The sequence below is a fragment of the Agelaius tricolor genome, unplaced genomic scaffold (assembly GCF_023055355.1).
Source record: "Agelaius tricolor isolate 1412-34295 unplaced genomic scaffold, bAgeTri1.0.p SCAF_2, whole genome shotgun sequence".
Taxonomy (NCBI): Eukaryota; Metazoa; Chordata; class Aves; order Passeriformes; family Icteridae; genus Agelaius; species Agelaius tricolor.
This window is the reverse complement of record NW_027269262.1, coordinates 12,492,262-12,509,637: the sequence shown is the minus strand read 5'-3', so window position 1 is coordinate 12,509,637 and position 17,376 is coordinate 12,492,262. Positions and strand designations below refer to the sequence as shown.

At 38.4% G+C, this 17,376-nt stretch overlaps 1 protein-coding gene across 1 annotated transcript in view; it reads left to right on the top strand.

The window, feature by feature from the left end:
* GMDS (GDP-mannose 4,6-dehydratase) overlaps positions 1 to 17,376 on the top strand; it is a 409,468-nt gene that overhangs the window by 170,715 nt on the left and 221,377 nt on the right. Inside the window, exon 7 of the mRNA XM_071452998.1 lies at positions 13,085 to 13,212. Within this exon, the coding sequence (XP_071309099.1) occupies positions 13,085 to 13,212 (128 nt within the window). The remainder of the gene's footprint in view (positions 1 to 13,084; positions 13,213 to 17,376) is intronic.

Genomic DNA, 17,376 nt, shown 5'->3' with positions numbered 1-17,376 from the left:
CTGCTGTGCATTTCTGTCAAGCAGGGATCAAATGAGATGTGAGTGTCCTGGAATCAGCAAAACAACAGAGCCTGTTGGCTTCCGCACAGCTGGAACTGGGGAAAAGATGCCTGTTCCTCTTCTTTTACATGGGTTTTTTCTGTCTCTTTCCTGATCTCCCTGTGAGGCAGACAGAGTGGAGGCAGTAGAGCAGCAGGGAAGAAGAAAGGGTGACAGTGATTGTCTATTCCACATCAGAGGACCATTTTCTAGTGTCCCTTTGCAATCAGGAGAACACGTGTCAAGCCTGATATCTGCCAACCATAGCTCTGCAGCCCCTGGAGAAGTTTGTCTTATCAAAGTGCTTTTCTTTCCTAAACAGATAGAAGAGAAGACACTATCATTTCCAAGATCAGATATTTGAATGAAGAAATAGGGCAGGATGTTGTTATAGACACATATATAGAATTACATCCTTATTTCTAGTTTTTCTGGCAGAAGCGGGGAGGATGAGGGAGAGAGCTACATTAATAACAGGTGTTTGTTGTCAGCATGATAAGACTCAAAAATCCTACAGTAACTCTGTATCCTATAGTAATTTTCTTGCAGGTCCAACATCCTTAAAAATATACCTTAGCAGTTCTAAGATACTTCTGAAATATTCCTTACCTTTTAGAGTCATTATTTTGCAAGTCAGTAAGTCTGTGTGTACACTTTTGATATTCAATCACTGGAAGGGTTGGGGGCCCTTATACAGAAGAGCATGGTCAGAGGAAATCAGTTTGAGAGCTGATTCCTTGCCTGCTGCATCTGGAGCCTAGTGGGGGTACTCTGAGGAGCAAATGTAGATTTGGCTTTGGCTCAAGGGAGGTCCCCTGTCATGAGATGACATATGAAGGTTATGCATATAAGTACCAAACCCTTACACTCCCATACTGTGCAGCATTTCACAGCCAAGAGATAAACAGACTGTAGCTGTTTTAAAATAACAGCTATGTTTTTTTCTCTGTTTGCTGGGGTATTAGGTTCCTTTTGTTTACTCTTGCCTTGAGTCATCTCCCAGGTTGGTGTGTCCTGTAAATTTGGTATGATAGTTTCTGCCAGATATCACTTGTACCTGAAATGCTGGGCACTGCAGACTTTCTTTTAAAACCCTCATGAGAAATTGCCAAAAGGTCGTAGCTACAGTGCCCCAAACAAATGCAGGTTATGAATGGTCCTCTTTTTTAGCCTACTTTTCCTTTAAACAGGCCTGTTGGGTTTTGAGTACCTGCAGTTAAATGGTGTTGCTTTTGGCAGGGCTTGGTGAGCAAATGAGGCATAATCTCTCTGATCTCAGTAGTCTGGTCAGTCAGCCATGACATTCTCAGTGTCTTTTCTTTCTACACCCTGTCTGAACAGAGCCATAGCCCCGGCAGCTCTCAGTGGGGTTGCCAAAGATTACCATGTGCAGTGAAGCAGCAGATGGCAGGACAGTGGAAAATACGCAGCCCCAGTCCCTGGGTTCACGTGGGGTTCAGGGTTAAATTTCAGTGATTTCCCTCTCTGCTCCTCAAGCCTGTCAATAAACTGCCCTTTGAGAAATGAACTCTTTAGTGTGCTTTGGAAAACTATTTAAAGTCCAGTTTTGTCCAGTTTTGGAAGTGTGTTTTAGACTGAAGCAGAAAATTTAAGGGTTCTGTGGCTACAGCTGCTGAAGTCTTCCTCACCTTAGTTTGGGCATCAAAAAATTAGGTACATATGAGTATGTCCTGAAAACTATGTGAAAGGAGGGTAAAAGGAGCTTTGCAAACTTGATTGGCTCATAAACTGTGTAATGACTGAATGAGGGGTGCCTCCACAAACTTAAACTTGTGCCTATATGTTTTGATAAAGCCGTTATTTGCACTTTGGTTTTTCTCCCCACAGGTTCCCTCTTCCTTATTCCTTGCATGGGATGGAGAGTTTTCACTGGAATGACTAGATGTTGTCTTGGGGTGGGGGAAGGTGGAATTGTGGGCAGAGAACAAGAAAAACATTCTTTCACAGCATATTTATTTACTCTATTGAGTGATTTCATCCCTTTTTGACTCTTTCAGGGTCTCGTTGTTTCACAAATACCAAGATACTTAACTTTCTCAAATTCTTGTAAAATTTTGGCATGTTACCTTCATTTGGGGGTGCGGAGGTGACATTAAGGCATGAAAAACCAAAAGAATCATTGCTTGGTTGATTAGTTCTTGTTCAGAATAAAACTCTCATCTATTTCCACTTTGAGCCTTGACAACAAGCACATAGAGGAATTTGTGTCAGTGACTAAATGAGAATCTGAATTTAAGTGACTTTCTGAGCACCCTTTCAGAATTTTCACAAGAACCAGGCTTATGTTCATTTCCTGGTACAGCATTAATCTGGCTGAACTGTGCATCTATCATTTCTTTCTCTGAAATTCTTTACCTTCGGTTAGCTTCAGGCTTCATAGTACCTTTGCCTACTTCATTTCTCACAAGACAGCAATTTTTACTCTCAGAGCACGTCTGGTCTCCAGACAGGGGGCCAGCTATTAGGAAAAAAGATTACAGTATGATATCTAGAGATGTTCTGTAAAACTGTATCATTGTGCATTCAGAAACAAGAGTAAAACATGTAATCTTAGCTTTTGGTGCTAAAATTTACAGCTTTGTCTGGAGTATATAGGGAGCATGTGCATGTGTGTTTTTCTGAGTGCATGCACAGCTACCTATGGGGATAGAAAAATGATGTGAAAGGTCCTACTAAAAACACAAAGCCAGGAAATTCAGAATTGGGCTAACTTTCTGTCCTGGTTTCACCCCATTGTGTTCAAGTATTGTAGACATCTCAGAACAGCAGGTGATCTGACTGCCTCTTGTGTTTCTAGAGGAAGTATAAACTAACTTAAATGGGAAATATCACAAAAACAGGATAACAATGAATTTCAGGAGTCCACAAAGGAAGAAATGTTCTTAAAAATACTGTTATTAAAACAGTAATGAGCATTACAAGCTGAATGGTGGTAAATGGATGTATTATATAGACACTCTGGTTTTTTTTACCATTGAATCACTTTCCAAATGTTTTGTTTCATATTTTCTTGTGCAAAACTTTTGTGGTGATTGGACATGTTAATGGTGGTATGTTTAAGTTTCTCCTCTTTGTAAATTTAAGTAATCTGACTTCAGCCAAACTGCACCAATTTATCTTGCCAGAAAGCTGAGTTTTCTGTGTTTATAGTTGTGTATTTATTTATATTATTAATTACACTAGAGAAACTCTATTCCCACAGAGAAAGAATTCAGGAGTGAGATTCAGTTTCAGTGGCAACATTAGTAAAAAGGAATATTCATTGAAATGTGTGAACATTTCAAAAAGCTGTTAGAATTTTACTCAATGATTATGTTCAAAATATTTTCTCACTAAATAAGGGTCCCTTTCTTTTTCTGGTCCCTTATTCATTTTAGAGTGAAAATTAGCAACATGCCCAGGCTTTGTCCCAGAGGGGAGTTTGCTCTCAGCAATGGTTTTTATGCAACCTCCTGACATACCCTTTCTGCCTGTGGGAGAGCTGCCTCTCTGTCTGGGGACATTTCCAGTTTGGAGCTTGGGTGTGGAAGCTGCAGCACCCTTGCTTAACTTCAGGGTCCTCTGAGAGTGATCACATCCTGTGCTGCACTAAGGACATAGATTTTATGGGAAGTTTAAGCAACCAGTAGTAACTACAGCTAGGTGAAATAATGTTTTTATTGGCTTTCTGAATAGAGGAGGTCAACACAGCTAGACCAAACATGGCCAAGTCCTTTGGACCAGAAGGGACATGCTGTCTTTGTTGGCTTGCAGTCTTCCTGGTGTTCTGTCATTGTGTCTCTGCCTTTTCACCCCATTCTATTCTTAAACTCTTAGGCCTTGGGGGCTTACTTTAGGGTTGGGTTCCCCCTGCCCCACACAATCAATCAAAGCTTTTTTTTTACAGGGATTTGTTGTTAAAATACTACATTTCGGGGTGGTTACTTTGGTTTTATCCAAAATAATGACTTCCAGTGTTGTCCTGGTCCATCTTCAGCAGAACCACTTGTCCCTGTGCAGGAGCAGAGCTTGGGAAATGGGGACAGCAGGGACAGGGAGAGTAGGCTGAGAGCACTGTGAGCTGATCTCATGCCCTGGGTTGCACACCAGCTTTTCTGCATGCCACAGCGCACACCATGGAGATTTTTTTTGGCTCTTAATATCTGAGCCAGGTGTTTACTTGATTAGTTTGTTATGATTCTGAGAGGGTGTCTGTAGCTGGAAGATTTCGTCCTTTTACTTGAAACTGTAGAACTTTGCAAGTGGTAATATGTACATTGACTTGTTGGAATCATCAGTGGTGTTGGAGATGTATTTCTCACCGCATCCTAGCTGAGAGTCCAACTATTCATAACATGGAAGATGGAAGAAAATGTAGCACCTTGCATATTATGTGCCTTGTACTAGAAAAAGTGTGCCTACTGTATTTTCAGAAGCTGGGATTTCTTTTTTTTTGCTTCCCTTCAGTTCTCACTGGCCCTCACGTTGTTACTTCTTGATGACCTCTTTCCCCTCGGCAGTTTCCAGTTCCCTGAAAAAATGATTCAGCTGTGTTTCAGAACCTCCTCTTGGTGATTCCAGGACTTCTGTAGAAAATGGTGGTTTAGTGAAATCAACATGTATTTATCAAATGATGTATTGAGGACCTAAAGGGTGCCTCAAGGACTACCACTGTCGCAAAGCTAACCAGAAGGAAGTCCTAGGAGAAAAATTGTTGAGCAACAAAGCTCCAAAGGGAGGCACATGGATTAGGAACATCTTGAGTTATGCTGTATAAGTGTCAAACCCGTCTAGCACTGCTTTATTAGTTTGTGTGGGAGGCAAAGTTTCAAATAAGCTGCTTGGCTGTAGCCAGACCATTTCTCTTGCTCCAAGAAAATACATCAGCACTGACTCAGCAAATTTGCCGCTGTGACTGGTTTCAAGGTTAGCTCTTGTTACAGTCTTTAACCTACAGTAAAAGTAAAGGAAAATTCTTTTTCCCCCTGACTTGAAGTGAAATTACACGTTTTATACTCAAGAAATTTGCATGTTTAAAGTTAGGACAATTATGGGTGCACAGAAAGTCATGGAAAACCCATGCAAAACTTTGTTTACATCATGACCCACCGCAAACTGATGTCCCAGCCACCTGGAGAGGTTGAGAGACCAGCCAGATTTAGTCCCTCAGAGGTCAGAAGGTCCAAGAAACTGTATTAGTCAGTCATGTGTCACCAGGTAAGATTAAAAGCCTTGCCTGCTTCATCTCAAGAGAGTGCAAGGGTAAAGGCTGAATGTCTCAGCTTGAACCGTCAAACAGCAACTTTTTTGATGTGCTACTGGTTGCTGAGAGGATGGAGGAGGGGAAAAACAGGGAGAAAAGGAAAGGGGTGTTAAATTTAAGAGCACAGATGTCTGAACTGTGATAGCTATTAAACAAGGGAAGTTAAAATCATGGGGTTTTGTGCAAGTTGCCTAAGACTGCAGGATAATTCCATTTTGTATAAGTGCTGGATTTTCCTTTTGGTTGCATACAGTTCTAGCTATTGTAGCACAAATTAACCAAAGCATGTACTTAACTACAATTGTTTACACAAGCTTTAACAATGTAAAGAGTCTGTACTGATGGGCAAGCACACTCATGTTTACCCACAACTCACACATGCAAGGGCTTGTGTAATTCTGGGACAGCTGAAATTAGAGATTTAATTCAATAACCTTCACTGTACAATTTTAAATACACAGCTTCAATGAACGTTAGAAAATCAGAGTGGCTAAAGACATCTACCTTTGTTTTACAATGTAGTGTATATGAACTGCGATTAAAAAAACCAAAGTGAATAGTTTGGAGCAAAAGGTTAAGTTTTCTGTAAGCAAAACGCTGCTCTGTTTATGTAAGCACCATTAGCAACATAAACTTGGGAACAGGAATAACACTTTTACATATTGTTTTCAGTATTAATGTTTGGGTTTTCCTTTATAAGAATCTTTGATGCCTCACCTTTTCCTGTTCAGTGTACAGTTCCTGAGGGGAAAATATTTTAATTTGAGAAAAATTATATAGAGGAAATATACTAAAATAGCACATTTTAGCTAACCATTATTGCTGGTATATCAGCCTGTCCTTTTAACAACCCCATATGATAGATCCAAGAAGTGTAATTATTCCTCAACAGTGGTATTTTAATTGTGAAATCTAATAGCTTTGTGTTACACCCTACACATGCACATTGCCTGCTAATCAAACATCATTTTTTCACAGTCACTTTACAGAACTGCTGCTGTGTAGTCATAGAAATGATCCTGTCATTGTTTTTTGAGAGGTGGAAACCTATATCTGTTTGTATGCAGCACAGTCATGAGCAGTCTAAAGCCCTGATGACAGATGCCCAGTGGAGGGTTAGCACCACTGAGTCACTGGGGAGTGTGGCTTGGGCTGTGGCAAACAGCACCTCAGGTTCTCATCCTTGGGTGGTGATGGGTAGGTCTCTTCTCTTACTCCTGTGTCCCATACTTATTACAGAGCTTACTATTTGTCCCCTGAAGTAGGCTTTGTGCTCTCTTCTCGCCCACTGGGAAAAAGAAAAATTTTCCTACTCTCTCTGCTCCCTCCACATTTCTGTACCTTGTTTTTCCTCACAAGGCTGTCTCATTCTCCACTCAGATTATAGAAGGCAATAATTTGTGTTCCCTCCACAAGTAGTTCAATGACCTCCTGTTGCCCTCAGCTGTCCAAATGTTCTATGTGCAAGTGGATGGCAGGGGCAGAGGAGTTCTGGGGTTGGAGGGCATCCTCCAGAGCTCCGTCCACTGTGCTGCCCTCCCCTGCTGATTCCCACCTCTCAATCCCTTTAGTTTTCTCCCTTAACCTCTTCATTTTTGAAATATAGAAGTAGTGTATACACTATTTAGTAGTGTATCTTCCATTATCTCAAAAATGGGCACCCAAAGAATTGCTACCACATTTAACTGTTGAAAACTGGCGTGCTAATGGAAAATGGAACCAAGGAAAATTAGTACATTTTGGCATTGTAAAGGTTATAATGTGGATCAATATTTTATTAAACAAAATAATTCAGTTTATATGCCGATTGATGTCTTTGTTAGCAGTATTTGAAGGAATTACTACCACATCATTTTACTTAAATCACACATTTCAAAGTAGTTCCAAATGAAGATCACTTGATAAAGAAGGACAATTTTATCCTCATGTTACTGGATCACTGCTTTCGGTCTGGGATCTGTGGATTCTTTTTGTTACCTAATTTTTTCCCAGGGGATTAATGAAGAATAACCTCTTTGAAAAGAATATTATCAGTAAAATTTCCTGTTTAGAGAAAGATACATGTCCATTGGAAAATAGTTTGGGATATGTAAACTGAAAATATTTGAAAAAATTGCAAATATATTAAAAAATCTGAGAAAACCACTACCATAAGCTACTTCTAAAATTTTAAAGAACAGAGAAAAAGATTGAACATATTATTATGAATCAAAGTATTTCCAGCCATGCTATACAGGATTAAAATGAAAGGATTAAAGCACTATATCTCATGTTTCAGGAAATAAAATGATTTATTGCTCCAGTCAGGAAGATGTTTCCCATGCATGACTTTACAAGGAATTGCTTATGAATCATATCACACTTATTTCATATATATTTCATTTTTCAAAAAATCTGATTGTGGACTTTATGGCAAACTCATCCAAAGGTAGCTGTATTTGCTGAGTAAAATTTATATGATGACAAGCAGAAGGAAAAAAAGTCGCTTTTAGCCATGATTTTCCCTTTATTTCTAAGCAGTGATGTTTCTACTTTGTGTAATTATTGTTGTGAGAACAATTTATTATTTTAAACTGTGCATGGAGTCACAATTTAAATGCACGAGTATTTAAAATATATTAAGTTACTGCTCTACTAGTTTTATGAAAATGCAACACTGTATCAGTGGTTTTGATCAAGACGTAGTTTAAAATTCTGTTTAAACTCAAAATATGGAAGGTTAATTTAAAGATATATAACTTGATTTTTCATTTGGTTTACAATGACAATAAATCCATTTGCTTTGGAATAATTGTTATTGATTTTCATCAGTGTAAAGAGATTTAAGGCTTCTTTTCTTAGAAGATCTGGGTGTTGCTTTTTTTTTTTCATTACAGCTTGTTACAAAAAATGGAAAAGGTTCTCACAGAATGGAAATGATGAGCAATGTGAATTTTCAGGCAATCAAAACATTTTAATGATCTCATTAAATGTATCATTTACAACACATATATGTTAAAAGAAATATGTTCCTCTGGGTTAGTAGAGGCGCTGGGTACACAATGTGTTTGAACATGTTAGGCTTCCACTAGTGTCTATGCCAGAACTGCAGAAACTTGGAGGAAAAAAACTGCAGAGCTTCAACCTTTTTCTTGTGTCAGTATCTTCAGACACAGAAATCTTTTAATCATATTTTATGCAAAATGAAGAAAAAGGTGTTACAAGAACTTGGTAGATTTTTCTAGGACTGCATCTCAGTTGATAAATAAGGACTGCTATTGAATTCTATAAGATTGTTTGCCATTCTATCATATTGCTAGGATTAATAATGGATTTTGTTAGGCATGCAACAACTAGTGTTTTACAGGGAGAGCAGAGTTCCTGAGACCACAGTTTTATCATTAGTTGGGTTTTGTTTGTAGTCTTGAGAACTTGGAAAATGAGGGTTCTTGAAAAGAAACAGATGCTACAGTAGTGGCTTGTAAAGCTACTTCATCCATTTGGTTGCCTCTTCTAAACCACAGTATCCAGAGAAAAACTCTTACTTAAAACAGGCAGTTCCCTGATGACTCACAAAGGCTGAAACCCCAGTGCTGCTAAAAGGAATGGGGTGCTGATGCAGAGACTAAGATTTTTTTTTTTTTCTGTCTTGGGGCCATCCAGCATTGGAACTGTAGGTGCACTAAGACCATGCCTCCTAAACAATAGTTTTCAATATGTGTTAATGAGAGATGTGTCCAGCTTTCAAAACTGCATCTTTGCCAGATGTAGGCAGCATCCTTCTGGAAGGGATGAGTTGTTTTCCACCCTGAGCCAGGCAGCACAATGGGTGACAGGCCTGGGCTGGAGAGCAAAAGCTATTGCATTATACCTCTGCTATTTCTTTTCATTGTAGTATTGTTCCTGCAGTGGTTTGGTGACAAGTTATATGTTTTACAGATCAGGTCTGCTTGATAAGGAATCCTTGCTTTAAATCCTGTCTAGGAAAAATCAGGTTTGTAAATCAGACCTTATGGTTCCTATTGGAATGCGAACGATCTCAAAGGGAGGGCTTGGGTTTTGGAAACAAATCTAAGCTAATGCCCAGCATTCCTGAAAGAGCTGTTAATATCATGAAAACTCTTGTTAAAGGCCTCTTTTAAAATGTAAGAACTTGTCAGACCCCCTCTTAAGTAGAGCTGCTTGGAACAGCTGAAATGTCACACCAAAGCATCTTTTGCTAGGTCTGGCCATATCTCTTCTGCCTGGCCACATCTTTAATGCTTCATTGCAGCGATTGCAGTGCTGCCAATTACAATGCAAACCAGAGCATAATGTGGCCCATCATGGTTTTGACGTATTTCCTGCATAGATAACTATGCAAGGCAGTTAGCCCAAGCATGCTTGGCCCTACCAACAGCAAGAATGACTCTTCTTGGGGTTCCTGCAGAAAAGTGAGCTCCCAGACATTTGCCACCCACACACATTTTGAAAAGGTGTTCAAATAAGTCAAAATTCATCAACCATGTAACCGAGTTTTTAACAGTCCATATTTGTTTGTACTAGGTGTAAGCAATGAGTTGGGTTTTACAAAACCTCTCTGAACTGAGGGACCAGTGCAAAGCCAGGAGAAAAACATGGGACTCTGACATCTCTCCTTCCCACCAGTCTAAGGTATCTTCTGTCACTATCACCAACACATTTCCAGGTGAATTAGCAAGGTTAGTAGCATAACAAATTAGGCCTTATTCACCTGTGATAACTGGTGACGTTTTAGCTGCTGCATCATCTTGTTCCGATGAAAATCAGCATCAAGGGTAAAGTGGCTAGCACACCAGCAGCTCTGATGATACTCTTCCTGGCACTGAGTGGCTGTTTTGTGGAGAAAAATGCTCTTGTGTGTTCAGCATTAGCAAGTCTTCTCTACCTCCTGATGAAGAAGGAAGCTAACCATTTCTGTGCCTCAAAAGGTCCTTTGTATTCAGTTATACAAAGATATGTGTAGCGTTTTGCCTAGGCCTTTTAGATAGAATCAGTCCTGAGGAAAAAGACATTACTTCTGCTAAATTTCAGACCAAAGCAATGCCATAGCCAAATTGCAAACCTCTAGGACAGGGCTTTTTAGTGGAAATGCTGACATAGCCTTAACTACTTTGTATGACTCCAGTGAGCACCAGCTTAAATTCTAGTTATGATGTGCATTTAATGGCATGGGATCAAACACAGAGTGTAATGGGATATTTTAAGATACTGTGTTTGAAGGGAATAAGTACTTAAACATTATTTATGAACCATATCATTTAAATGCTTCTGAAATGTGCCATTCAGTCCTTGGGTGCATGAAAAAATTTTCTAATTGCATTTCTCAGAATGAAAAGTAGCACAGTTTTCTTCCACAGCTTTAATGGTGAGGCACTTCCAAGAAGAGGGTTGGTATTATTTAGTGGAACCCTTACTAGGATATCTCTGGAAAATTAAGGTTTTCATTTTTTCGTTCTGGTGCTCTCTAGTTTTTCAGCTCAGCCTTTTGAGGAATATTCTGATTTTACTTGGAGAATATCTTTGAAGATTGTTTCTCTCCAGTTAACAGTGGCTCTGCAAGAAGACAGTAGTTACTAGTATTTCTTGTGCTGTGCTAGACAAATCAGCTCTTTCTTGTGTGTATCTTTTATACAATTAAAGTTAAATTGATACCATAAATTTTTTTCTCTCATACAACCTAATGTGCTGTTTTTTTCTATTTTTTTTTTTTAATGCTGAGGAAGCATTTGCTCCAAAAGGGGAGTTGACATTCATTAGTTGTGCAGGTTGACAGTAAAACTTGCTTTAATGCAGATGGTGACTAGAACTCTCATTGCTTTTGCTACTAATGGGAATGTAGTGTTGAAAGCAGTCAGTTTTCCTTATTACTCAGCTGCAGCCTGGAACTTTAAAACATCTACTTTATTTCAGAAAGAAACCTGTTCTTTCAGCTGTTATTTGCTGAATAAAAATCCTAACTGAAGTAATTTTGGTGCAGAGGGTTTCAGAGCTAGTCCTAGTAAGTTTTTGCCATAGGTTGAATCTGTTTTTAATTAATTAGCAATAATCTGTGAGAAGGTCCCAAAGCATTTTGATAAGTTAAAAATGGAAACAATCTTTGGAGAGGTACCAGTCTAACTAAGCCAAGGAGACTCTGTCACTGGTTTCTCTTAAGCCAGAACTCCACTCCTGCTGCAAGCCTGTGCAGCCAGGAACAGGAGAACCACAGTAGTTTGCTTTCAGAAGTTCAAATAGCAGAGTCACAGTGCTGGTACTATCCAACTCTTGAGAAATTTGCTTTGAAAAAGATTCTGGAGTATATTTTGTTTCTGAAAGTTTGAAAATTACGCTGTTTAGGAAGCTTCCTTTATATACAAACACCTTTTCAGGAGACGTGAAAATTATATGATTTTCATCTTTTAAAGAACAGGTGCAAATTGATGATATTAAGATATATCAGGATATATCAAATGGCTAATAACTGGAATTGCAATTAGTTCAGTGATTGATGAATATTTAAAATTCTATCTTAATCCTGTGGTAAGGTCTGACTTTAAGTTCTTCATTACACATGATTTTCACAGGTATGCTTTTTTTTTTTTTTTCTTTACTTTTAGTAGAGTTAAATGACACAGAAAAGTACTGTGATGCTCTTGGCATTACAGGAAAAACTAGTAATGTGAAAAATACACTTCATGTTATTTAATAATGTTGCTGCAACTTAATGTTTGTTTGACAGGAACCAGAGCATATTGAGATGTGTATCTAAAGAGCAGAGTTCCATAATGAAAAAAACTACATAAATGCATTGAATGTATGAGCTACACTTTTGAGACTTTTGAAATTTGCTAAAAGCATTTTACAACTACAGACATTTTCACTAAGTCTCCTGTTTTTCATTTGGAGGAGGTATCATCTGTCACCATTTAATCATATCTGGTTTTAGCTATTAAAAAGGCATGTAATTTTAATTGTTGTGGCTCATTAGTGTGCAAATGCCAGTGGGCCTAAACTCCTGGTCTAAATTCAAATCCCTCTGCTTTTGAGGAGACTATGACGACTTTTAGAAATACAGCCATCATAATCTGAAAATTAAAGTCTGAAAATAAGTAACAAAATATTGTTTAAAGCAACTCCACTGGAAGCAGAAATGGGTACACAAATTTTCCAGAGTAATACAGTGGACAACATACTGAAATATGGTAAAATAAAATACAGTCTTCTACTGAAAAAGGTGAAATCACAATTTCATGATCTAACTGAATCTGAAGGACAAAGAATCCCAAACAACTAGAAAAGTATAATGCATTTTGCTATTGTAGTTCCTTGGAGAATACATAGTATTTGCATAGTCTCCATTTTTTTTTTTTAATAAACACATTTATTTAGATATATGCATTCCTTGAAAAAATAAATTAAAAATGAAAAAAGAAACTGAAACAGAAAAGTTGAGGGTGGTCTAAGATGTCTGTCTTCTTTATGTAACCTTTTGCATTTTGTGTTTAAGAACTGACATTCCAAATGATTTTCTTTGGCTTAATGCCTGGAGTGAATACTGAGGCAGCAAATTAGGAATGCTTAAGAAGTCCCACAAAGAAAGATGTTTGCTGTGAAAGTGCAACTAATGTGACACTTGCCCTGGAAGCTTCTTAGCTTGCTCAAATGATAAAAGATGGCATGAGTCTGGGTGGTGCAAGGGGAGTGAGTGGGGACTGAAAGTGCCATGTGCTGAGCTGTATGAGGTGTCTCCAGAGCTATCTGCCCCTGTGACAATGCTGACACTGTCCTTTATTTCTCCTCCAGGGGCTAACTTTGTCACTCGGAAGATCAGCCGCTCGGTAGCGAAGATTCACCTTGGGCAGCTGGACTGCTTCAGCCTGGGCAATCTGGATGCTAAGAGAGACTGGGGCCATGCCAGGGACTACGTTGAGGCAAGCTGTGGGATTTTTTCTCAATCATCTCTGTGGAGGGGATAATGCTTATTGCTGTAACTTCAGGTTATGGTCCACAGAGGGCTATCTCAAGATTTTTCTTTTTTTGAATTTTTTTTTTTTCCTATTGAGGTCTGTTAACTTTGTCTTGCTCTTGACTTCAGATTAGGGAATTTAGTAACACAGCAGTCTACCCCAGGCATGACCTGAACAGAAAAATAAATCTTTGGGTTTACATTCCTTGCCTGAATTCCTGGGGAAGGGGTCTGACTACAATGTGGATCTATTTTAGAGTGTTTCTTCAATTCTTTTGACAAATTTTATGACTGATAAAATGACTTGATTTCAGCAAGATGCAGTATGACCTGAAGTGAAAGATCCTGCTGGAGGTCTTTTTTTAGGCCTTTTTTTAATAAGGCCTAAAAATTAGGTCTAAATCAGTGATCAAAGCCCTCTTTGGTTATACATTATAAAGAAGCATCACAAGATAGTTGTGATGGCAGGTATTAGAACACATAAGCCTGCACTTGGTGCTTGAAATGTTTGGGTAGTCAGGATTTGTTTCTAATTTTATTCTACCCATCTACTTAAGCAGACAAACAAACAATACCCCTGTATTGTATTACAAGGAGACATGAATGACCATGTAGGAAATATTGTCTTTTCCCCAGGAGATTTTTGTCCCCATTTTGCTGCTTAAAGATTTCCTGTGGTCATTGGACTATTTCTGTCTTTTAATAATTCCTTGCTGGGAAACCGGATTTGACTTCACCATTCATTGATGTAGTTTAAAAAGATGACGAGTGTTTGTTTTGGTTTCCTATATTACAAAGTAAGAAGTATCTCACTGGGCAAAAGTCTTGATTTTTATCAGAAATTGAGACTTTAAAGGTAGAGTAAAAGCTGAGCTCTTGAATCTTCTTTACAGTCAAAAAGAGCAAGAAAACAAAATCATAATGCCTCTCTAAACTGATGTCCTGGATGACATTAGAAAAGGTAAACAGCCATACTGCCTTGGTATCAAAAGAGTTACATCAAGCAAGTGAAGAAGGTGGTTTTTGGCATCCAAATGAACTTGTCTTAGGTTCTGTGCTGCATTTGCATGTGAGATGTTAAAAGCATCATGAGTGTAATGACTGTGCCTCCATGGCTATGGTTTTATGTTTGTGGCTACAACATTGGTGGAAGCTGTTAAACGAGTAAACCATCCCAGTCATCTTTTTAATGCATAAAAGTATGGTCATGAGTGATCATAAAATCAGTCACCAAGCCTCAACTGAAAAGAAGTAAAAGGTAAGTCAAATAAAATTATCCGTTGCATGAACATAATGAATATGATCTGTTAACAGCCATTGGATGTTTCATAAAGACTTCAGCTATGACAGTCCAACAGAAATTGCACTAGGTCATAAATCATGGAATGAATCCTGAAGTCTTCTTCTCTAAGGGAAATCCTAAATAACTCTCTTGTGACTTGTGGGTTAGATCCTTGTCCTGTGTTCACAGAATCACAAAATGGGTCAGGTTGGAAGGTACCACAGCAGATCTGGTCCAACCTTCCTGCTCAGGCAGGATCATCCTAGAGATCATTGAACAGAATTGTGTCCAGACAGTTCTTGCATATCTCCAGTAAGGGGAACTCCACAATCTCTCTGGGCAATCTGTTGCAGTGCTCAGTCACCTGCACTATAAAGAAGTTCTTCCTCATATTCAGGTGGAACTTCCTCTGTGTCAGTTGCTTTTTTTTGCCTCTTGTCCTGTTGCTTGGCACCACCAAGAGCCTGGATTTGTCCTTTTGACACTCCAATACTGATAGACATTGATGGCATTCATCCCCTCTCTTCTTGAGGCTGAACAGGCCCAGCTCCCTCTGCCTGTTGAGGCTATCATTCAACCCTTAAAAATCAACAAGTAAATCCAGAAGGATGAATTGCTTTCAAGGCCTTGGGCCTCCAGAAGGAATGTAGTTGTCTGAGGTCTATGGCACAAACACATGTTTTTTGTGCAAGTAGCATTCCAGGCCTTTCAGCTACACATCTTGGGCCTGTCCCAAAATCTTCTGGAAAAGAATTCCTCACTAAAATATAGTTCATCTTGAGTATTTCTCATCCCAGAGAGATATCATTCCTTCAGATGATGGGAGAGTTATTATCAATTCTCTAATTCCCTGAGTATTGTGGAAATATGGTTACAGGCAGCCTTCTAATGGGTAAAAAATAGGGTAACTTTAAACTGGAAATAAACTATTATTTGAGGCTTTAATGGACTGGAAAGTAGGGCTTAGAGATTTAACATTGTTCAAATAAATGCATAATATGTTAGAAAGCATGATCATATTTACAAGCATTTTGGGAGCTTCCTTAAGTATATGGCTGAACACATAGGGATATATCTTATCCTCTCCATATGTAGCTTTAAATCCCATCAATATTAATACAAGTAACACATGTGCATATAGACTAGACCATGTACTGTGTTTCCTTTCTTCTTATTTCCTTATTAGGGATAATAATAAAACCATAAATACATTCCTTTTTGTTGTTTTATGAAATATTATGGGTCAATTCCTGATCTCACAAAAGTTTATGAGCCAACTCCCATTGACTTCATGGAGAAACAGTATCCTGTATGTGTTGGACTTGAGAACATCTGATGGTCACACAGCACAAGCAGAATTCATGACTCTTGAGCTTTGATTATATAAGTTCATTTGACTGCCACTGTGATTTTGGGCAACCTCCTTTGTGTACAGTAAAGCATGGAAGCATTTACCTGCACTGAAGCATGTAGGTGCCCACTGAGGGATGGATTGAGGGTGGTTTAGTATCAGGTGATTCAGAAATTTGGGGTTTAAACATGGTTTAAACATATCAGTAGAGATTAGTTGGAAAATGTGTTTGATCAGGATTTTGACCGGGAACTTGAACTGCCACCTGCAGCAACAGGGTACAGCAGCATTGTGCTGGTGAATGAAAACTGGGAAGTCCAACTCACTGGAAAGAAAGGATTCCATTCAGTGTTTGAAGCGAACAGAATAGAAAAATGTAAGCATTGAAAATTTTTGGTGTGGGATTATAAATTTTAACCTAAAATTAGTAACTCTTAACATATTGGCAGAAATTGTTGCTGCCTCCTGCTCTCCCTTTCTCCATTATTTATTTTGCTGTGAGCCAGCACAAGTCTCATGAGATTGTACCAGAGATGATGATCAATGCCACTGAGGTGGAAGAGGGAAAAGCAATACATCAGTGCTATTGACATATAAATCTTCCGTTACTATTTTGCTTTGTGAGGATAACATACCCTTTATTTGTTGCAGACTATCTGCCAGGTATTTTCAATTATTGACACAACAGCAAGCCTTAAGTGTGCTGAGTACAGGGGAAGAATCATCCTGCTGGCCACACTGTTGCTGGTACAGGCCAGGATGTCATTGGCCTTTTTGGCCACCTGGATGTACGAGCCTCCGTTAAACTGCTGAGGTTTTTCCTGCCTTTCCTTCAGTTTCCTCTTTATCACCTGCTGATGCTCAGGTTGCCTTCTGCCAATACCTCAGTGTTGTGCAAACAGCAGAAATACTGCACTGAAGAAAGCTGTAGAAAAGCCCCTCAATCCTGATCTTACAAAACTAAAAGAACAAAGTCAAAGGTAACAGTTTTAATAGTCTTTAGGTATTCATAGAGATCAGAAATATTTTCTCTTTCCTTCAATAGAAATCCAGCAAGTACGTCAAGCAGTAATTACAGAGGACTCATAACTGGATCATAATTGGCTCCAATTCAAATAATTACATGTCTAGTCAAAAGTTTAAAATTAGGTGTGTGCCTATATTCATGGTGAAGTTGGGGTGCATTTGATATTCAGAATGTATGGGAATCGTCTTCCATTAATTTATATTTAAATAATGTAAAAGAAAACAACCAAAGCAAAAGAAAACTATTTATAAATAATATAGTAATTTATTGTACAAGCCAATCAAGCATATTAAGAAACTGTGAAACTGCTTAAAGAGAAAATTTCTATCTTATTTTCTTTTTAATTGGTTCTAGTTCTCATTCATATGTTAATCTGTAAATAAAAGCACAAGAAAATACACAGTCATTTTTATGGTCTTAGAGAATTTTGCACATGTTGAAATTTAGATAATAAAATCTAATCTTTGTT